General features: G+C 38.9%; 2 protein-coding genes across 2 annotated transcripts; one reads left to right on the forward strand and one right to left on the reverse strand.

Annotated features, from left to right (window-relative positions):
• The first annotated feature begins 1,039 nt into the window (after window positions 1-1,039).
• Window positions 1,040-12,715, forward strand: LOC122643602 (heparanase-like protein 3). The gene is made up of 6 exons (XM_043837214.1): window positions 1,040-1,057; window positions 4,414-4,450; window positions 4,552-4,732; window positions 4,897-4,992; window positions 12,155-12,212; window positions 12,704-12,715. Exons 1-6 carry the CDS (start codon window positions 1,040-1,042, stop codon window positions 12,713-12,715), a joined length of 402 nt encoding a protein of 133 aa, XP_043693149.1.
• A 6,871-nt stretch (window positions 12,716-19,586) lies between these two features.
• LOC122643603 (mitogen-activated protein kinase kinase kinase 18-like) lies at window positions 19,587-20,896 on the reverse strand. The gene is made up of 2 exons (XM_043837215.1): window positions 20,596-20,896; window positions 19,587-20,514 (listed from the first exon to the last, which is right to left on the reverse strand). The coding sequence occupies exons 1-2, from the start codon at window positions 20,877-20,879 to the stop codon at window positions 19,587-19,589; spliced, it is 1,212 nt and encodes a 403-aa protein (XP_043693150.1). The 5' UTR covers window positions 20,880-20,896.
• Window positions 20,897-23,645: the final 2,749 nt, after the last annotated feature.

A 23,645-nucleotide genomic window follows, 5' to 3' on the forward strand; every position in this document is an offset into this window, starting at 1 on the left:
CCTTACTTTAACTTTCCTATTTTTTTTCCACTTATTCATCTCAACTTCTTCGTCTCTACTACACTGAGTTTATCTATATGATGTTTCTCTACTGGCCAACATTCCGCACCGGTCGAATTATTGTCCTATAAAATATTTTCCTTTAGACATGAGCAATATACAAGAAATTTAAACTTTAAAAAGTCGAGGAAAGAGAAAAAATATCATCTGCAATAGTAAGCGTCACCTAGACTAGAGAAGTTCTCATGTGAAGTAGAGCAAAGATTACAGTTTGACAATCCGAGCAGAGCACTAGAGCTGTGAGATGAAATTGTTGGGCGAACAAAAGGCCATCCAAAAGCTCTTTAGCCTTCATTACAAAGGCTAAGAAGCTAAAGTCAGCCTTTGATTGTGCAACAATGAAAGTACCAATAGCAATCAAGAGAAGCACACCCCTTTCACCTCGTTTAGTTGTGGAGGACCAAGCGCCATCAGAGTGCACCAAAGCATGAGATGGAGGAACATGCACCCATGTGACTTGAATAAGGGCCAAGGGTGGACCAGTTAGAGGTATTTGGCTAAGAAAGCCAATATAACTGTCCTCCACAACAGCATGAATGCACACATAGTGTCCAGTAGACATGGTTAAAGTTGGTTCAAGATGACTCAATTCCGAGTCTTCAAGATTTCCCAGGATAAGGAAAACTATTGAATATTGAAATCTAACCGATTAGGTGTACATCTTTGAATGGAGTGGAGATGAAAGTGAACCAGTCTTTAAACTAAGCACCTTGGAATTCTGTAGAATCTAGCTGAAGTGGAGAGGCATAGCAGTAAGCCACTGCAAAAGGGCAACAAAACAACATATGAATAATTGATTCAACCTCAACATTGCACACAAGGAAAAGAGGTTGAGGAGATAAGTGGCCGAAAAAACTAAAATTTATTACCAAGGTGTTAGAGCTACAATGCCAAAAGAACAATTTAATTTTGGTAGGACATTTAGACTCCATAGATGAGTCCTGAATAGATCAAAAGAGGGGGAAGCTCCACTGCTACGATGGGAAAAAGTGAAATGGTAAGCAATTTTCACAGAAAATATCCTAGTTTCTGTAAAAGCCCTCCAATTTGTACATGAATTCATCTTGTATTCGTAGAAAGCAAGTGGTTGTCCCACGCCGAACGCCACTGTCTCTACATCTTTACATGATGCATGAGGCTGGATTAGGACATGTCAAGGTGTTTCATATACCTCTCATCACACCTTTGCCAATATGGTGCTCAAACCGTCCAGTGGTACAACCTTTTTAATATACCCGAAGATATGAGGTTAAAGGTTGTGATTTCACTAAGGGTAAGTCACGTGTCTCCACACTGAGCTCATGACTACGCCATGTGGCTTCTTGGGGTTTAAGCAATTGGAGTGTTGAGGCCAGCAAACTAGTAATATGAACTCCACGTAAAGAAGGAATCCGGATGTCCCTGTATATTGAAGTTAAGGCCCCATTACCATCTCACCTCCGAAGGTCGCAATTCTCTACCCTTCAGGAGACTCTTCCAAGCCCATGATCTATTCTGTCGTCCAGTAGTTTCAGGAAAAGTAGTTTGAGAGAAGTATTTCCCTTTTAAAACACGCACCCGTAGAACCTCACTATTATGAAGAATCTGCCAACCTTAAGGAGTTAACAAAGCTATGGTAAAACTCTCGAAGTCATGAAAACCCAAGCCACCAACCAATTTGCCCAATTAATCCAATATACTCCTTTATCACAATCATTTTTCCGCCAAAAATATGTAACAAGCTTATTTAACTCACAACAAGTGTTAATAGGAATTAGAAACATAGACATAGCATAAGATGAAATACTAGTAACAACTAAGTTAATGAGAATTTCTCTGTCTGCAACTGATCGAGAGGAGGATTTCCTTCTAGTAGCTAATTTTGAGTGAATCCTTTCCACTATATTGGAAAACAAAGATTTCTTAGTTCTTCCAAAATATGTTAAAAGAGCATGGTATTTTCCATGATTGGTCACCACAGTTAAACCTGTGACATTAGATATATCTGCATTGATGCACAAGAGTGTTAAGGTTAAAGGGGATATTGGACTTTCTCATATTAATCTCTGACCTCAATACAAGATAGTATTCATGTAAGAGTTTTATAAGAGTTTGATTTTCCCCTTTCCATGACTCAGAATAAAACACCATATATTCGTATGTAAAGAGTAAATGAGAGACACATGGTTCACCTCTTATAGTTCTAGTACTAAGAGATCTTTTATTATTATTATTATGGGAAAAGGAACAGTACTATCCGATGATTTTATGTTCATCGATCACCAACCTTTCAATCTTTTCGGGGTGTAGTAATCTTTTGCATCGGATTGTGTCTCTACGTTGCGTACACACCCACACAGCATCGATTATTATTATTATTATTATTTTTTGGGGGAGTGTGAAAATGGTTATTATGTATGATGGCATATACCGTGAACCTTACAATCATAAATAAAGATCTTAAACAAATGGGCCAGCGTAGGGCCAGGCCACACCAATGCTCGCTAGCTCTACATGGTGTGAAAATCACATGTCGGTGCGATAGTCGAGTCCAGGGATTTAAAACATAGAATCCGTCAGTGGTGAATCCGATTCGGATCGGATCGGAATCGGTTCTTAAGAACCTTAGGATCAATCCTCAGATAAAAAAAACAGAGAATTTCTGGGGGAATTGGGATCGATCACGACCAATTCTGATTTGAATCTGCTGATACACTGATCCGACTTCCAATTCTTAAAACCTTGGTCGACTCTGGACCTTAGTAAATTTGGGAACGATAATAAAATAGGTATGTATACATATAACAATTAAATGGGTCAAACAACAATAATACTTTTAAAAAATCTGACATAATAAAACACGTACGACAATAATATGGTATGTGTTTAATACGTATTTAATACAGGCCACCTTGTAAGTTAAAATAGGAATATATATTCACTATGTGACACACATGCACCACCTAATAAGCAAAACAATAGCATGTGGACGGTGATTTTATCAAAAAGAAAACACAATAAATCCTAGCTAAACTTTTGGTATGCATAAAATCACCGTCCACATGGTATCCTCTATTCCAACTCAACGCTAAACTTTTGGTATGCACTATGCAAGACATAAAATCCTCTAACCTCATCCGATTTGAGAATTAGATGTAGATTCGTCGGCTGCCGGTGAATTCAAACGGGAACAAAGATGGAGAAGAAGAAGAAGAAGAAGAAGGGCAGCAGTCAGGGGCTCAAGGACGAGAGATTTGGGGTTTTGTTTTGATTTCTTTGTTTTTTTAAATGTAACAAACCTAAGTAAAATGTATAATATGTTTATAATATATGTATAATACGACACCTTTAAAAAATATGTTTTTTCTTATAAATGCATTTGTATTTTAAAATACATTTTGAATTAAATATTCAGATACACGTATAATATAGATATAATACATGTATTTACTAACTATCCGACTCTGGAGTATGACCTTAGAGACAGTGCTACAACTCACCATGACCTTGGAGACAGTGCTACTACTCACCAATTAAATCCAAGCCCTTAGAATCGAGAATTGACCCTGGCCAACTAGAATTTGTAACATTGCGTTTGGTTGCGTAAATCTCTGGGTGTTTGCATTATAATTCTAACATTTAGTTACCCTCATTCTGAAACCTGAATCTAACAGAAAGTAATCTGATTCAATTTGATTGACCAACCATGATTAGAATTTGAGTCATTTAGGAATGGTTGCACACGTGGAAGAACACCTTCGTGTCAATGCCGTCGACGTTGGACCATTATCTCCTCTATTTATTGTTAATTGGACCTTAAGTGCCTAACGCTTAAGTGGGTTCAAATCCCAACTTACCCAACCCGATAAAACACACGCACAAAATGTCAAGAACACGGTATAATGTTTAGAGACCGAATGTTTGATTTTGACACTCAAAGTCTCTTCCATTCACATCTTGAGCGTTTTTTTGCTTACACACGGTGTATTGGTGGACATAAATAAAGGGTTGACCTGTAAAATGTCATCACCGACTTTCTGTAAACCTAAAACTAAAAAATTAAGTCGTTTGTGGGCTCATGCTTCATGGTCAGTCCATCTCAACGGCCCACCACATTAGAAATTGGAACAGAGGAATTTAATCGCCCGTCTCCTCCCGGCATCGGAACGCTACACCGCCGGTCCTCATCGCTTATACAGAGTCACACAATCATATCACACTGTACACAGTAAAGCGTTTCAACAAATACTTTTAATTGAAACTGAAGAAAGTAAAAATTCCTTTTCCCGAGCAAACATTGGTTTAAAGTGATTCAAACAATTGATTCGTGCTAATTCTGTAATTCATATGTTTATTCTTTTGCTTTTCATGCAGGATCTTAACAACACAATTTTGTTAAATGCTGTTAAAGGTACAGCCTCTCTTACTCTTAATTGGACTCATTAGTTTGGGCACTCATCTTTTACTACTATCAAAGAGACAATTCCTTACTCGGAAAATTAAATTTTGCAGCTTTTAAGCCCTCGAAAATTAGATTGAGTGGAACATTGCAAGATAAGGTTATATATGAGACTGGAAAGCCACAGCAACCCTGTCCCCAATTTGTTAATAACTCTGAGATGTTTGGCTTCTCTGAAGGCTGTCTACCAATGTCTAGATGGGATGAACTTAGCACTTTCTTCAAAAAGGCTGGGTAACCGAAATTTCTCATTATTTTTTTCTGTTTTGTATATACGAACTGTTTTTTTTTTGTTTTTTTTTTTTTCAAACAATGATATGAACTGGGCTGAAGCATTTGTTGATACATTTCAAGTCTATTTTCTTTTACATTGCTCTCACTCTGTTCACCTTATTTAGGGCTGTAGTTATCTTCGGATTAAATGCACTCAGCGGAAGGACTCTGACATCTGATGGCTCTGCAGTAGGACCTTGGAATTCTACAAATGCAGAATTGTTAGAATTTTAGTTCTAATAAAATTCCATATGGACATAATTAAATCCCTAAACCAGGCTAATTAGGGTTTTGGTCTAATAAAGTGGGGTCATTAAGTTATATTAGAAGTCTAATGTGGACTAGCTTAGTGTGGGCCAGATAGATTCCTATTGGGACTATGATGAGTCAGACCCTATAGGGATTACTATATAAGGAGAGCTAGGTCCCCCTCTACCCATCACAACTTATTATTCTCAATTGCTATTGAGGAGTGCATTCTTGAAAGAGAGGGAGATATTCAATGTTCGTCATCTCTGCGCATTCGGTATTCTCATCAAATCAGTTACTTTGGGAATAGAGGGGAAGCACCTAAATCTTTGTTCTTTATTTTTTGTTGCAATCATCATCACTGTGGATGTGAAACAAGGTTGGTGGTTCTATCCCTGTTTTCTATTATTTATTTGATTGTGTTCTTGAACGCCCTATGGAGATCCTGGCTTTTGGGATTTTATCCCTATTCGGATCGATTTATTCTAACATGTGGTATCAGAGCCTCCATAGATCCGTTCTTGAACCTATATGGATTCAAAATAATAGAACAGGCTAAGGGAATCAAAAAATTTCGATTCGAATCAAGGTTTCTAGGGTTTTTTCAATTTTTTGAAAAATCCGTACAGACATGGCATACTGCCATTTTTTTTTACGGGCAAAAATCAAATCTGATCACATGGGGGCGTAGAGCTCAAAAAATCAAAAATTTCGGTGGGTGGATCACCGTCGGCGGCCACCGGACGAGCTCTCCCGCTCCCACGACAGTCGCGGGTGATCTCACTCGCCGACAAAAGTTAAAAAAAAAAAAAAAAAAAAAAGGCATTTTACGGGGTTTGCGATCGTGCGCCCCTGACAGTTATATAGACCTACTAACATGAGCCGTCGGGTCGACCCGTTTCCCGAACCGCTGACCTGACCCGGTAACCCGAATTTTGACCTGGACCCGGTCGGACCAAAACTGAACCGATTTGGTTGAACCGGGGTTGACTCGAATTGAATTTGGTTTGACCGTTTGGACCGGTTTGACCAATACAGTCAACCGAATTTGGACTTGAACTTTGACCGAGCTTTCTAGGGGCTACAAGACTCCGTTTGGGGTCCCATTTTTTGCGTTGGCTCTGTTTTTTTGTGCTCTACACAGTGGTGCCCTCTGTTTTAATCAGATATGTATATTTTAAATATTTTTGGTATTCTTTTGATGCATGCCCTTTTATATAACTTATCGGTTCGTTCTATTGGGAACCGAACCAATTTCTGACTTGCTGGAATACCTACCTTGATTAACAGAATTATTATTATTTTTGTATTAATTTTAAGACATTTAAAGCCCCTTGTCATCAATTATAAAATAACACATTGTTTAAGGATGTAAGTAATTTTGAAAAGTCCCGAAAGAGGGTTTCATGGTTTCGACAAGATGCAGCCGCCAAAGCGACCTTCCTTGTTGGATTTGTGAAACACCGGTCTTATACAGTTATGGGATGTCCTTCAACTCTGATGTGTGGTCATACACCCAAAAGTGGTGATCATGTATTGGTACTTGAAGGGGTACATATATAGTATGTATGTGAATAGGCTGACCCTAAAATTCTGCATACCCGAAGGTGGTGGATTTTGAAAGTTGGGTTGTATTTCCATGGCCACTGGTATGTAGGGATTTTTACAATTGCATGTTGAGAATTCACCCCAAAGGTGTTTTTACAATGATGTATGTAAAATTCTTGTTAGCTTATAAAGTTTTCAAGCTGTACTTGCATCATTTTAATTATTGTACTGTTTATTGTTTAAATTTTCAGTCACCTTCTCTGTCAATAATAACATGGTTACTATTGAGCTCCTCACTGGGTCAAACTTTAAGAAGTGAAAAGAGGACATTATGTTTGCTATGAAAATGACAGATGTGCACACGTCCCTTATTATGGATACACCAATGGATCTAACTGCTGATAGTAATGAAGATGAAAAGTCTGTGCATGCTGCATGGCAAAAGAGTAATCGACTCAGTATACTATCCATAAAGAGATCGATACCGGAACACCTAAAAAGTGGTCTGCCTGAGAAATGTACTGCTAGGGAATCGCTAGATGCAATCTCTCCAAGAGATACAAAGTTTCATTGAATGCTGAGATTGGGACACTTCTGCAAGGGTTATTTAATATGAAATATGATGGTTCTAGGGGTGTTAGGGATTACATTATTAGGATGGTTGATTACCAAACTAAACTCAAAGCCTTAGACATCCTCTTCCAGATGTCCTAATTGTCCATCAAGCCTTAAATACCCTACCTTCTAACTTTGGCATCATAAAAACCAACTACATTTTCTAAGATGGAGTCTGGAGTATTAATGACCTAATTTCTAGGGTTATGTCTGAGGAAGAGAAACTAAAGAAAGAGAAAAGCCTGCTGCCCTATTTACTTCTAAAGCCTATAAGAGTAAAAAGTCTAAAAATCATACTCCTAAGTCTGCCAATAAATAGTCTGATCAGACTAACAATTTGGGACCCAAGAAAGACTCTTTGAAAAAAGAGAGTGATCGCTGCTTCTTTTGCAAGAAGAAGGGTCAAATGAAGAAGGACTGTGACAAATACAAGGCTTGGTTACTCAAGCCTAAGCAGCCATCAGGTAATGATTCTTTGGCTTTTGTTTGTGAATCCAATCTATCAGAAGCCCCATCCAGTTCTTGGTGGCTAGATAGCGGTGCAACTAACCATGTTGCTTTTACCATACAGGGGTTCATAAACCGGAGGAGGCCAAACAAGGATGAATCAAGGCTGGTCGTAGGAAATGATGGACATTCTGAAGTAGAGTTCGTGGGAGATGTCATTTTATTATTAGATTCTGATTTTAAATTGACTTTAAAGAACACTTTTTATGTACCGTCTTTTAGGCGGAATTTAATTTCGGTTTCAGTTTTGGACATTAGTGGTTTCTATTTTGAAATAAAGAATACTATGGTTAATTTATTTTTTTTAATTCAACTAAAGTTGATTCCTGCTTTATTTCCAATGGATTATATAGATTGTATTTGTCTCCCACTGATATCTACGTCTCTTATAATGTTGAAAGCGTTGTTTCTAAAAGACCCTTATCTAAAGAACGGTCTTTCACATTGTGGCATAAGAGGCTAGGTCATATTTTTAAGGCAAGAGTGAAAAGGCTAATAAAGTCTGACATCCTGCCTACTCTCGAATGTGATCTAGAAACTTGTGTAGACTGTTGTAAGGGAAAGATGACCAAAATAAAGAAGAAAATTGCAGTCCGTAGTTCTGACCTGTTAGAGGTCATTCACACTGACATCAGTGGTCCCTATTCAGCCACATTGTGTAAAAATTTTTATTTCATCACTTTTATAGATGACTATTCCCGATATAGATACATGTACTTAATTAAAGAAAAGTCTGAATCTCTTGACAAGTTCAAGATTTTTAGGACTGAAATTGAGAAACAGTTAGGAAAAGTTATTAAAATTGTTAGATCTGATCGTGGGGGTGAGTATTATGGCAGACATGGCGATGCTGGACAGCTTAAGGGCTCGTTTGTCAAATACCTTGAGGATTCTGGAATAGTTAGTCAGTTTACTATGCCAAGAAGTCCTGAACAAAATGGGATCGCCGAAAGGCGTAACTGCACCCTTATGGACATGGTGAGGAGTATGGTTAGTAGGACTAATTTACCTAAGTTCTTATAGGGTGAAGCCTTGAAAATTGTTCTTTATATCCTTAACCGTGTACCTACTAAAGCCGCTCCTCTTACACCTTTTGAGTTGTGGACCGATTGTAAATCCAGTTTAAACCATCTTAGAGTTTGGGGGTGCCCTGCAGAAGTGAAGTTGTATAATCCGACTTTAAACAAGTTGGATCCCAAGACTACTCGTTGCTACTTTGTCAGCTATCCAGAACATTCGAAGGGATATAAATTTTATAATCCCTGCGGAGGTACTAGGATTGTGGAGTCACAGACAGTGAAGCTTCTGGAATTTGATGTGGCTTAAAAGAATGATTGTTCTCAGACTGTTCAAGATAGTCACATGGTTGGTACATCAGTACCTATTCTTTTACCTATTCAGACGGATGTGGGGCATACTGTGCCATTGGTTACACCTACTGGAGTTCAAGAGCCTGATATTGATACCGTCCCTGACATTCATGTAGCACCTGATGAGATTCCTCTTATTCAGCATGCGGTTGAGGATCCTATCATTGATGCAGTTCCAGCTGAGATTCTTTAGATTCAGATTGAGACAGTAGTGGCACCATTACGGAGATCCACCAGGGAGAGAAAGTCAGCTATATCACCTATCTATGAGGTCTATCTGGGAGAACATGACTATGACATTGGTTGTGTGGTCGATCCAGTTACTTATTCAGGCGTTGTTTCTAGTCCTCAGTCAGATTTGTGGTTAGATGCGATGAGAGATGAAATACAATCGATGAAACATAATGATGTTTGAAAGCTTGTTGATTTACCTAAAGGTTGTAAGCCCATTGGTTGCAAATGGGTGTATAAAACCAAAAGAGATTCCAAAGGAAAAGTTGAGTGGTTTAAAGCCAAATTGATAGCCAAGGGATTCACTCAGAGAGAGGGAGTAGACTATAATGGGACTTTTTCTCCAGTCTCCTCGAAGGATTCTTTCAGGGTGATCATGGCATTGGTAGCTCATTTTGATATGGAGTTGCATCAGATGGATGTCAAAATCGCCTTTCTCAATGGCAATCTTGATGAGGAAGTCTATATGGTTTAGTCTGAGGGTTTTGCAGTGGATGATTCAGATCATCTTGTGTGTAGACTCAAGAAGTTTATCTATGGTCTCAAACAAGCTTCTAGGCAGTGGTATCTGAAATTTGACAGTGTTGTGACTTCGTTTGGTTTTATGAAAAATAAAGTGGATCAGTGTATATATCACAAGGTCAGTGGGAGCAAATTCTGTTTTCTCATTCTGTATGTGGATGACATCCTGCTTGCAAGCAGTGACCTAGGGATGTTGCATAATACAAAGCAACTTTTATCTAGGGAATTCGGCATGAAGGACCTTGGTGAGGCCTCTTTTGTTCTTGGGATTGAGATCCATAGGGATCGTTCTTACCATTTATTAAGTCTTTCTCAGAGGACTTATGTTGATCGTGTTCTGGAGAGGTTCAGTATGCTGGATTGCAAACCCGAGAATGTTCCTGTTCTCAAGGGTAACAAACTGAGTTCGACACAGTACCCAAAAAATGAAGCTGAGAGGGATGAAATGAAGAAGGTGCCTTATGCTAGTGCACTTGGTAGTATCATGTATGCTCAGGTCTGTACCAGACCGGATATTGCTTTTGTGATGGGACTTCTTGGCAGGTATCAGTCAGATCCTGGTCTTAGCCACTGGGTTGCTTCCAAGAAAGTATTGACGTACTTGAAGGGGACAGAGATTATATGCTGACTTATAGACACGTTTCTGAACTCAAGCTAGTGAGGTATACAGACTCTGACTTTGCTGACTGTGAGGATGACAGGAAATCCACATCAGGTTATGTTTTCTTGATGGTAGGAGGGGCAGTATCATGGAAGAGTAAAAAACAAACATTGGTGACCACTTCGACTATGCAGGCAGAGTTTGTAGCATGCTATGGGGTTGCTACCCAGGCTATTTGGCATAGAAATCTCATAAAGGAGTTGACTATTGTAGATTTTGTGGATAGACCCATCTAGATATACTGGGATAACAGTTCTACTGTGTTGGTTATAAACAACAATAAAGGACTTAGAGGGTCTAAACACATGGAGATCAAGTATTTGACCATAAAGGAGAGAGTAAAGGAAGGTGACATTGCAGTGGAGCATATTGGTACAGATAATATGGTTGCAGATCCCCTAACCAAAGGTCTTCGCCCTTGTGTTTTTGAGAGACATGTCATGAGCATGGGCTTAGTTGCATCATGGGTTAGTTAGTGGGAGTTTTTTTTATTTTGCTTCATTGTAATTTAAAGTTTCTTTTCATCTGTATTTTTACCTTATGGTAAACTTTTATTTATATATGTATCAGGTGTCATTGCATGCAGTTTCTTTTAAATACATGGGTGTTTTGTTTATTGACATGATGAATATATTTTTTATTTTAAAGTCTTAAGGAATGTGTTAACCTTAAGCAAGGCTAGGGCATTAAGTTGTTAGCCTAAAGGTATATCTTGTTACACATAAAGTATAACTCGAGTTATTTTTTATGAGACATACAGATTCGTTAGAATCACAAAGTTTATTTCTCTAGTGAGCCTGTGCCATTTAAAGAAGATAAATTTTGGACTGATAAATGGATAATACATAAGGAATCACTACGTGAGTATTATCTCGTTGCCACACTACCACATTGCATCCATGTTAGTAGAGTTGAGGGCTCTCGTGACCATGGAAGGCTCTATGTCGCTTGATCATAGATGTAGTTACCGCCATGATTCGGTGTCTAAAACTCTATGGGATAAGATTGACTTTCTAATATGACCTCTAGACCAATTTATTTTAAAAATTGTGCACATAAAGTTTTCTTAAAGAGTTGTTAGCCTGTGATTTGTTTTGGTCAAAACTGTTTTTAAATCCTTTTAAAAATAAGAAATTTAATGTAAGTCCAAGTGGGAGATTGTTAGAATTTTAGTTCTAATTAAATTCCATATGGACATAATTAAATCCCTAAACCAAACTAATTAGGATTTTGGTCTAATAAAGTGGGGTCATTAAGTTATATTAGAAGTCTAATGTGGACTGGCTTAGTATAGGTCAGATAGATTCGTATTGGGACTGTGATGAGTCAGACCCTATAGGGATTACTATATAAGGAGAGCTAGGTCCCCCCTCTACCCATCACAACTTATTATTCTCAATTGCTATTGAGGAGTGCATTCTTGAAAGAGAGGGAGATATTCAGTGTTCATCGTCCCAGCGCATTCGGTATTCTTATCAAGCCAATTACTTTGGGAATAGAGGGGAAGCACCTAGATCTTTGTTCTTTATTTTCCGCTGCAATCATCATCACTATGGATGCGAACAATGTTGGTGGTTCTATCCCTGTTTTCTATTATTTATTTGATTGTATTCTTGAACACCCTATGGAGATCCTGGCTTTTGAGATTTTGTCCCTATTCGGATCGATTTAATCTAACAGGAATCCCTTATACGCTATACCGTCAACAAGAATTATACAATACATGGTTGGGAGCTTGGTAAGAATGCATGTGTTGTTAAGCCAAAGGTTAACTACAATGATTCTTGGTTTTAAAGTTAGAAGAGGGAGGTGGGGGTTCTGCCTCATGGATCCAAATTCTCCAGATAACACAGATCATCTGAACTAGTTAAATATATAGACACTTTTAATGTCAGCCTCTGGACTCTCATTGTATTACACGTTTGCACTATGATTAAAATCATTTTACCAGTTTCTTTGAATTTATTGAATAGAAATTTTCTATGGAAAGTGTCTGTGGGACTAATGACAACATGGAAAACAGAAACACTGCAAAAAGGAACAAACAGGATAGTTTTACACTACTCCTCCCCCCCCCCCCCCCCAAATACACACACACACACACACAAAATCTTGCACTGCCCTAGCCACATAGAACAAGTAGCACTAGTCAAAGGGTCTACATGTCACAATTTTCTTCTCACTCGTCTATTATGTCGGAAATCTATTAAAATTATTTTCACTTGTCAGGAAATGAATTGAGTGGGAATGGAGTTGGTACAAGCGTTGCAGCCGACCAGTACGCATCTGATGTGATCTCTCTCAAAAAAAGAGTGCATAATATCTACAGGGGTTTTCATGTAAAGCCATTAATCATAACACCAGGGGGATTCTTTGATGCAAACTGGTTCACAGAACTAGTAAATAAAACACCCAGATCGCTGGATGCTGTCATGCATCACATATATAATCTTGGCCCAGGTATCTTACTCAAAATGTAGACAAATTTCACTTAATATCCATGCCTTAAAACTTAAATGTTACCTTTAAACATTTCCTTTTCCGGAATTTAGGTGTCGATACCCATCTGATTGACAAGATCTGAAATTTAGGTGTTTGCATTGATTCAAATGTAACATCCATAGATTAGAGTATCTTTAGATTTGTAATTCTAATAGTTGGTTATCCTAATTCTGAAACCTGAATCTATCAGAATGTAATCTCCTGGAGTTCGAAGATAGGATGTCTACCAGTGGGTTCAGTATCTTTCTTGGGCCTAACATTATCTCTTGGAGTTTGAAGAAGCAGCCTACGGTGGCTCGCTATAGCACCAAATCTGAGTACAAAGGTGTTGCAAACACCGCTTCTGAACTCCTTATGCTACAGTACTTACTTCAAGAACTTGGCTACTCTCCTCCTCGTTCGCCCATTATCTGGTGTGACAACATTAGGGCTACGTATCTTGCCGCCAATCCTGTCTTTCGTGTGCGAACAAAACACTTCAAAATTTATTATCATTTCATTTGTGACCAGGTTACGAAGAAGCTACTTGATGTTCAGATCATTCTACCCTAGATCAAACTGTCGATATTCTGACCAAACCTACGGCCATCATCAGGTTTGAGTCTCTTCGTTCCAAGCTTACTGTGGTCGACCCTCAGTTGCGCTTGAGGGGGTGTAACAGTACACATCAACCATTTGAGTCTTCTACCAAGATAGAACACGACTCTATCAAGATAGCTCCCAGCCAACCTGCTTCCTATAAAACTCTTTGTTATTCTTATCCATTGTAACACCATACACTGTTGTTGTTATCCTTTGTAATCTCTCATAGTTTGTAACTAATTTACAAGTTATAAATACATGGGAAACTCACATACGACGATGTGAGAAAATCCACTTCAGTAATAACTCTTTCAACTTTCTCGTAACTTATCATGTATCAGAGCTACTCCCAAATCAGCTCTAATATGATCATTCCTTACTTTAACTTTCCTATCTTTTTTTTCCACTTATTCATCTCAACTTCTTCATCTCGACTACATTGAGTTTATCTATATGATGTTTCTCAACTGCCCAACATTCCGCACCCGTCAAATTATTGTCCTATAAAATATTTTCCTTTAGACACAAGCAATATACAGGAAATGTAAACTTTAAAAAGTCGAGGAAAGAGAAAAAATATCATTTGCAATAGTAAGCGTCACCTAGACTAGAGAAGTTCTCATGTGAAGTAGAGCAAAGATTATAGTTTAACAATCCGAGCAGAGCACTAGAGCTGTGAAATGAAATTGTTGGGCGAACAAAAGGCCATCCAAAAGCACTTTAGCCTTCATTACAAAGGCTAAGAAGCTAAAGTCAGCCTTAGATTGTGCAACAATGAAAGTACCAATAGCAATCAAGAGAAGCACACCCCTTTCATCTCGTTTAGTTGTGGAGGACCAAGCGCCATCAGAGTGCACCAAAGCATGAGATGAAGGAACATGCATGCACCCATGTGACTTGAATAAGGGCCAAGGGTGGACCAGTTAGAGGTATTTGGCCAAGAAAGCCAATATAATTGTCCTCCACAACAGCATGAATGCACACATAGTGTCCAGTAGACATGGTTAAAGTTGGCTAAAGATGACTCAATTCCGAGTCTTCAAGATTTGCCAGGATAAGGAAGACTATTGAATATTGAAATCTAACCGATTAGGTGTACATCTTTGAATGGAGTGGAGATGAAAGTGAACCAGTCTTTAAACTGAGCACCTTCGAATTCTGTAGAATCTAGCCGAAGTGGAGAGGCACAGCAGTAAGCCACAGCAAAAGGGCAACAAAACAACATATGAATAATTGATTCAACCTCAACATTGCACACAAGGAAAAGAGGTTGAGGAGATAAGTGGCCGAAAAAAATAAAATTTATTACCAAGGTGTTAGAGCTACAATGCCGAAAGAACAGTTTAGTTTTGGTAGGACATTTAGACTCCATAGATGAGTCCTGAATGGATCAAAAGAGGTGGAAGCTCCACTGCTACAATGGGAAAAAGTGAAATGGTAAGCAATTTTCACAGAAAAAATCCTAGTCTCTGTAAAAGCCCTCCAATTTGTACATGAATTCATCTTGTATTCGTAGAAAGGAAGTGGTTGTCCCACGTCGAACGCCACTGTCTCTACATCTTTACATGATGCATGAGGCTAGACTAGGACATGTCAAGGTGTTTCATATACCTCTCATCACACCTTTGCCAATATGGTGCTCAAACCGTCCAGTGGTACAACCTTTTTAATATACCCAAAGATATGAGGTTAAGGGTTGTGATTTCACTAAGGGTAAGTTACGTGTCTCCGCACTGAGCTCATGACTACGCCATGTGGCTTCTTCGGGGTTAAGCAATTGGAGTGTCGAGGCCGACAAACTAGTAATGTGAACTCCACGTAAAGAAGTAATCCGGATGTCCTTGTATATTGAAGTTAAGGCCTCATTACCATCTCACCTCCGAAGGCTGCAATTAAGGATATCTCTACCCTTCAGAAGACTCTTCCAAGCCCATGATCTATTCTGTCGTCCAGTAGTTTCAAGAAAAGTAGTTTGAGAGAAGTATTTCCCTTTTAAAACACGCACCCGTAGAACCTCACTATTATGAAGAATCTGCCAACCTTAAGGAGTTAACAAAGCTATGGTAAAACTCTCGAAGTCATGAAAACCCAAGCCACCAACCAATTTGCCCAATTAATCCAACATACTCCTTTATTTAACTCACAACAAGTGTTAATAGGAATTAGAAACATAGACATAGCATAAGATGAAATACTAGTAACAACTAAGTTAATGAGAATTTCTATGTCTGCAACTGATCGAGAGGAGGATTTCCTTCTAGTAGCTAATTTTGAGTGAATCCTTTCCACTATATTGGAAAACAAAGATTTCTTAGTTCTTCCAAAATATGTTAAAAGAGCATGGTATTTTCCATGATTGGTCACCACAGTTAAACCTGTGAGATTAGATATATCTGCATTGATGCACACGAGTGTTAAGGTTAAAGGGGATATTGGACTTTCTCATATTAATCTCTGACCTCAATACAAGATAGTATTCATGTAAGAGTTTTATAAGAGTTTGATTTTCTCCTTTCCATGACTTAGAATAAAACACCATATATTCATATGTAAAGAGTAAATGAGAGACACATGGTTCACCTCTTATAGTTCTAGTACTAGAGATCTTTTATTATTATTATTATGGGAAAAGGAACTCTACCCGGTGATGTGTGTGGGCGTGTACTTGTGCCCAACATAGCCCAGCAACAAAAGAACGTCGTACCCCAAACCTTTCAATCTTTTCAGGGGGTGTGGTAGTCTTTTTGCGTCAAACTGTGTCTAGACGTATGCTCCAGGTACACACCCACACACAACACCGATTTGTGTTCTTTCTCCCTATTATTATTATTAGGGAAAATTTCACGGACACCCCCTAAAAGTATCCAATATCTCAGAAACTTACCATACTTGGTCAAAATGTCACAGACACCCCCTATTTTTATGAATTGATTTCAATTTAGTCCACTCTGTTAGTCTCTACAGTTAAGTGTCTGTTAACTCTTTTTAAATGGCAAAATTACCCTTACCACAATGAAATCCCTATAATACCCTTAATGATGAATTAATGATGTTAGAAGTTAGTTTTTAGAAAAAGACAATTTTGCCCTTGTTTTTATTCAATACTTTTTTTTTATTCCTTTTTTCTCCCCTTCTTCTCCTTCTGCTGTTTCTTCCGCCGCCGCCACCACCACCACAACTGCCACCCCCTCCAGCCCTCGTTCTATGTCCGCCCAATTTCCTCCTCATCTCCTTCTTCTCTGCCCGGGTTTTCTCTTCTTCTTCCTAATCTTCTTCTATTTTTTCTGCTCCAAATTTCTTTGCACCACAGCTGACAATGGATTCCAGAGAGCTTGAAAGCCAATGGATTCTGATGCTGTGTTGGGTTTGGAAAAATGGGAATAAAAGAAAAGAAATAGGGATCCGATGGTTATTGGGAGGGAAAATGGAAAAGGAAATCAAAGACATGATGGGATCAGAAATGATAAATTAGTTGAGGATGGGTGTGGTCATGGCTGGAATTCAGATTGGGGTTTTGTTTAGACAAGGCTGTGGGTTAGATTAGAAGTGAAAAGAAATGAAGAGGAGAATCGGGGATGGTGGGATGAGGGTTTTTAGAATGAAAATGATAAAATAAATAAATAAATAAAGAGAAAAGAATAGGGATGAAAGGAGAAATAGGGGTTAATGGAGATGATGGCGGTTTTAGCAGAGATGGGTTTTGAGAGAGGGTCGGTGATGGGGTTTCGGAAATGGAAGATGTATTTGCCTCGTTTTGTCGCTCTTCTTTAGTTCGCATTCTCCTTGCCTTGCCGATGGTAATGGTCATCGTAGCCGGAGCAGGTGATGGTCGCGGAGCGGAGCCATAGAGGGAAGAAGATGAAATGACAATTTTTTCCTTTTCTTTAAGTAACTAAGGGGTAAAATGGATATTTAGGGAAGAAGATGAAATGACAGCTTTGTCCTTTTATTTAAATAACTAAGGGGCAAAATGGATATTTCACCTTTGGGTACTAACTGTGCTTAACGTTTGGGGTGTCTATGACATTTTGACCAAGTATGGTAAGTTTATGAGAAATTGGATACTTTTAGGAGGTGTCCGTGAAATTTTCCCTCATGATTATTATTATTTGGGGGTGGGGGGGGGTGGTGGTGTTGTGAAAATGGAATTGCATCCCAGGACGTGACTACAACAGTCTAAGTTCCTTACCACTTGATTTTTTTTTTCCTTTTCTGGTAAAACTTACCACTTGATTAAGAGGTGGATGAATATGGTATATTGCATGCAAGTGACGATTATATGACGTTATTATGTTTGATGGCACATACCGTGAACCATACAATCATAAATAAAGATCTTAAACAAATGGGCCAGCGTAGGGCCAGGCCACACCAATAATCCGTCATTGGTGAATCCGATCCGGATCGGATCGGAATCGGTTCTTAAGAACCTTAGAATCAATCCTCAGATAAAAAAAACAGAGAATTTCTGGGGGATTTTCGGGTGTGAATCAGCTGTGTCAGACCGGTGGAAATTGGGATCGATCACGACCGATTTCGATTTGAATCTGCTGATACACTGATCCAACTTCCAATTCTTAAAACCCTGGTCAACTCTGGACCTTAGAAAATTTGGGAACGATAATAATATAGATACGTATACGTACAACAATTAAACGTCAAACAACAATAATACTTTTTAAAAAATCCGGCATAATAAAACACGTATGTTAATAATATGATATGTGTTTAATACGTGTTTAATATAGGCCACCTTGTAAGTTAAAATAGGAATATATATTCACTATGTGACACACATGCACCACCTAATAAACAAAACAATAGCATGTGGACGGTGATTTTATCAAAAGGAAAACGCAATAAATCCTAGCTAAACTTTTGGTATGCAGAAAATCACCGTCCACATGGTATCCTCTATTCCAACTCAACGCTAAACTTTTGGTATGCACCATGCAAGGCATAAAATCCTCTAACCTCATCCGATTTGAGCATTAGATGTAGATTCGTCGACTGCCGGTGAATTCAAACGGGAACCAAGATGGGACCAAGAAGGGGAGTAGTCAGGGGCTCAAGGACGACGGATTTGGGGTTTTGTTTTGATTTTTTTTTTTTTAAATGTAACAAACCTAAGTAAAATGTATAATATGCTTATAATACATGTATAATATGACACCTTTAAAAAAGATGTTTTTTTCTTATAAATGCATTTGTACTTTAAAATACATTTTGAATTAAATATTCAGATACATATATAATATGGGTATAATATGAGTATTTACTAACTATCCGACTCTGGAGTATGACCTTGGAGACAGTGCTACTACTCACCAATTAAATCCAAATCCCAAAAACGGAGAATTGACCCTGGCAAACTAAAATTGGTAACATTGCGTTTGGTTGCGTAAATCTTTGGGTGTTTGTATTGTAATTCTAACATTTAGTTACCCTCATTCTAAAACCTGAATCTACCATAAAGTAATCTGATTCAATTGGATTGACCAACCATGATTAGAATTTGAGCCATTTAGGAATGGTTGCACACGTGGAAGAACACCTTCGTGTCAATGCCGTCCACGTTGGACCATTATCTCCTCTATTTATGGTTAATTGGGCTCAAGTGCCTAATGCTTAAGTGGGTTCAAATCCCAACTTACCCAACCCGATAAAACACACGCACAAGAACACAGTACACATCCCTCGGGCCATATTTGACTTTGACACTCAAAGTCTCTTCCATTCACAACTTGAGCTTTTTTTTTTGCTTACACACGGTGGATTGGTGGACATAAAGGGTTGACCTGTAACAAGTCATCACCGACTTTCTCGAAACCTAAAACTAAAAAATAAAGGGATTTGTGGGCTCATGCTTCATGGTCAGTCCATCTCAACGGCCCACCACATTGGTAATTGGAAGAGAGGAATTTAATCGTCCCTGTCTCCTCCGGCATCGGAACGCCACACCGCCGGTCCTCATCGCTTATACAGAGTCACTCACACAACCATATCACACTGTACACAGTAAAGCGTTTCAATAAAAACTTTTAATTGAAACTGAAGAAAGTAAAAATTCCTTTTCCCGTGCAAACTCATAATTGGGATTGGAAGATACAGTTAAAGCACCAACATCTTTACAGGTTATAGAAAAGCTGCTACTATTGCTACCACTACTATTTATGTTGTAAGGGATGTGGTGTTCAACTCCATTAATGACGGAAGAGCTTCTTTTAAGCAACTCCAGCTCTACTTCGTCACTCATCCAGACCGTATAAGCCGACCCACTAGTCTCCGCGTAGTTCTTGCTTCTGACTGTGACCCAATTTTTGTCCCAAGTCCAATCGGGCAGCTTTGGAGTCGAAGATGACGATGGGTGGTCTACGATCAGCAGCCGGATTCTTTCTGCCGGAGAATTTGAAGAACCCAATACCAATTGCTTGGGCACATGAAGTGGTGGTGTCTCTGTATCTGATTCTTCCAATGAGTCCCAAAAGCCTTGATCGAGTATGCTTGTGGGAGAAATTGAAGTGGTAGAGCCCTGAATTTGCTTCGAATCTTCATCGAGAAATGGGTGTTTAAGGAGCTGATCTGCCGTCCATCGCTCCTTTGGATTTCTCTTGAGACATTTGCTCAGAAAATCCTTTGCTTCCTCCGACAGTAAACTTGGAAAATCCGGCATATCAGAAGAAAATGCGATCCGGTGAAGAGCAGAGACTGGGTCTGAAACATCTGGCCATGGAGGACGTCCTGTGGCCATCTCAATTACGGTACATCCCAGGGCCCATACGTCTGCCGGAAAACTCTGTTCATCACCTCTAGCCACTTCAGGTGCCATGAAAACAGGGGTCCCTGCAATCGGCATCGCCGGCGCCTGCTCGTCGACACTTCTCGTGCAACCCAAGTCGGCAATTTTGGCACCATCAACTCCAATCAAAACATTCCGACCCTTAATGTCACAATGCACGAGACCACGGGAGTGAAGGTAATCTAAACCCTGTAAAATTGCTCGAGTGTGAGACCGGATTTCAGATTCCTGGAGGCGACCACCGTGGTCTTGAACAGCTTCGGTGAGGGTTCCACCGGAGATATACTCCATGAAGAGATTGTACATGAGCCGACCATTCTCATACGTTACGTCGCTTCCAACGTAACCAACTATGCGAGGACAATTGATCAAAGAGAGAACACTCTGTTCTCTTTGCAGGAATTCTGATCTGGAAATCTCTGCAGATTTCACTGCAAAAATCTCACCGGTCCGACGAGACATAGCGAGGGAAACGGTGGCGGAAGAGCCACGGCCAATGATGCGGCCTCTGGTCCATTCCATGGCTGATCGAATTGGGATTGGAAAGAAAATGGTTTTAGTTAACGTTGGTCGTGTGAAGGTCTTTATTTATATATATATATATATATATGTACAAGTAAAGACTGTAAAAGGATTTGGTAAGTTTGGCGCATTAAATTACAATTTTACCCTTCTTAATTAGGAGTAGAAGGTAAACTGTGTTAGACAATGGGCGGCCGTCATTAGGATTTGTAATTAAGGGACGCGTGGAAGACTTGACGGCGGTTGCTTGGCTTCCAGATGATAAGCTCACATGGTGACACGTGAGCATGTGCGAATATTTCGGTGTGGACCTTGTGAACACACATTTGTTTCCTTGTACATTCACGCACTTAAATCTCAGATTTTTCAAAAGCAAAAAAAAAGAAAACAGAGGAACTGAGGAAGGGAGGAGACTACAAGAAAGAATAATTTGTTTTTGTTTGTTTGTTTGTTTGTTGTGAAAATGTTTTTTAAGGGTGGGTGAGGGTAAGGCAAGGTTAGCATTGGATACGATGGTGATTTGAGATATTCTAAGCACCTTTATGCATTTACATTAAAACACAATTATGTGAAGTTTTTGGAGAACAAAAAATAAAAAATCTGGTCAAGAGACATGAAGACTAGCCCAAGCTTGATAAATGATGATATTCCGATAGAGTATGTTCATTTTTAATCAAGTTAATTAAACTCTGAGTTAGGTCAATAGAGCACCTTTATTGCCTCCTCTGGTCACCTTGGCTCTCTCCAGGCTTTTCCACAAACCCTTCATTCGATGCTAACATATTTATAACGACGACAAATAAATTTTGTATGGAGCACCAAATTCTAGTACCTTCTAGTATCTTTGTCTCTCATATCCTAACATATGATGCCTAGAAGGAAGAATGAGATCCAATTCCTTGAGAGATCAACAATGGCACTTCGAATTGGAATGTAGTAATAGGGTTGGAGATGAACTGGACGAGGAGGAAGCAGCAACCTTAATCATTTTTTTTTCTATATATTATTAGAAATTCAGAATTTAATGATATACGATATCACTGATTTTTTTAATGAATTTTACATAATTAATGTATTTAAAAAATAGAAAAAAAAATGACATGTCCTAACCATATATATTAGACTCACTCGACTCACCAGATTTTGAAGAGGGGAAGTTGAGTAAAAAGACATGATTTTCCAAATATGAAAAATTAGTATAGAATTTCATGACCTCCCTAGATCCTGTAGTGACAAGAGCCTCGTGCATTAGATACGTCCTTTTAGAAAAGAATTTCATGACAATGTGACCAATCACTTATTGGTTCTTCGTCGTCCCTCAGATCGGAATCAAAAATTTCTTTGTTAGATTTTAAATTGAGAATTTTAATTGAGTCTAGAATATAATTGGGGGAGGGGTTGAATCTGAAAAGATTGAGAAGATTAGGGAGATGGGGAAAACCTATAAATTTTAAATAATATAAGAAGAGGGAGGGGGGGGATGAACTTGGTTACTTAGGGAGGGAGGGAGGGACTAAGGAGGGAATAAGGATTTGGTTTGGAGAAGAAGTTAAGGGAAAGGGATCTTAACAACTCATGATTTGGGAAAAAGCCAAAGGCAAAGGCAAAGGAAGATGAGGAGGAGTGGATTACCCAAATAAGGGTTGCTGAGGGGTTGGGGGAGTCTTAGTTGTAACGAACACTACCTCCTCCAAATTCTAAATAATTTTGAGTAGAGATTGAGTAGAGAGAATGTCATATAATAGAGAAAAAGTTAGAAAGAAACTTGGATTGGATAATTCTCAATGATTCACAGTTTTGAGTGGTTGAGAGAAGAGAAGAAGAAAGTGGCATAACCGACAGGTAGAATTTGGTAGTTAGTTTATAAAGAGAATTCCTCATCCATCCCTTAATTCTTGTTGCTTTTCTTTCCAGTTTCCAAGCTTCTTACTACTAACTACTAACCGTCCCTCTCTCTCTCTCTCTCTCTCATATCTCTCCCTCTTTGTTTCTTTTCTTTTCTTTCCTGGGGTTTTGGCTAATTGGGTTTTGGCTTTTGGTAAGAGTTCCAGTCCCCGCTGTCCCAATGCGTAGCTTGCAAGCAACCCCAATCATTTTAAAAAAACACTTGTTTCTCACGCACTCTTCAATTCTCTCTCACAAGAAGTGTGTGGTGGTGTGTTAGTTTAATAGTTAATTAGGGATGAGTGAGTGAGTGGTAGCGTTTCTTAGTTTCATGAGTTGGGTGGAGGCAGTGAACCAACGTTTTCCTTATTCTCTGATATAAATTTTATTTTAATCTTAATTTGTTTTAATTTTACCTACTAATTAACTAACTAATTTGCTAATATGTGGACAAATCAGCTGTTGCCATTTTACTACTTCCTCTTTTTCTTTTCCTCCATCGACTTTGACAGAGTTGTTGATGATGTTTCCAACTTTCGATGGAGTCGTCACAACGGCAGCTGAGTGAGTGGTGGAGACACCGGAGACTACGGTGGTTGTACGGTTGTACCTTCTCAGCAGCCGCCTCTCTTCAGATAAAGACACGTGTTGACATCTGCTGCTGTGTCAGCCGATGTCCAACTCTGGGATGCGTTGGAGAGGAGCCGGATCCATAAATAAGTGGGAAAAGGGAGAGGGTTTTCTAGGAAGCAACGTCTCATAAGTTTCACAACACATGTTCTCAACATGTTTATCAAACCCCTTTCTCAAGGTATCCAATAAATTATCTATTGAATCAACCTTGGCAATAGAAATATCGTCATGTTGCAATGTCTCTCTAAT

This window comes from Telopea speciosissima, chromosome 10, assembly GCF_018873765.1.
Source record: "Telopea speciosissima isolate NSW1024214 ecotype Mountain lineage chromosome 10, Tspe_v1, whole genome shotgun sequence".
NCBI classification, from domain to species: Eukaryota; Viridiplantae; Streptophyta; class Magnoliopsida; order Proteales; family Proteaceae; genus Telopea; species Telopea speciosissima.

Coding starts and splice junctions, on each gene's coding strand:
- LOC122643602 (XM_043837214.1), top strand. Junction 4,733..4,896: donor ACTTTCTTCAAAAAGGCTGG/GTAACCGAAATT, acceptor CACCTTATTTAG/GGCTGTAGTTATCTTCGGAT. Junction 4,993..12,154: donor AATTCTACAAATGCAGAATT/GTTAGAATTTTA, acceptor TTAATCTAACAG/GAATCCCTTATACGCTATAC.
- LOC122643603 (XM_043837215.1), bottom strand. CDS start 20,879: ATGGAATGGACCAGAGGCCGCATCATTGGCCGTGGCTCTTCCGCCACC. Junction 20,515..20,595: donor GCTGTTCAAGACCACGGTGG/TCGCCTCCAGGA, acceptor CCGTGGTCTCGT/GCATTGTGACATTAAGGGTC.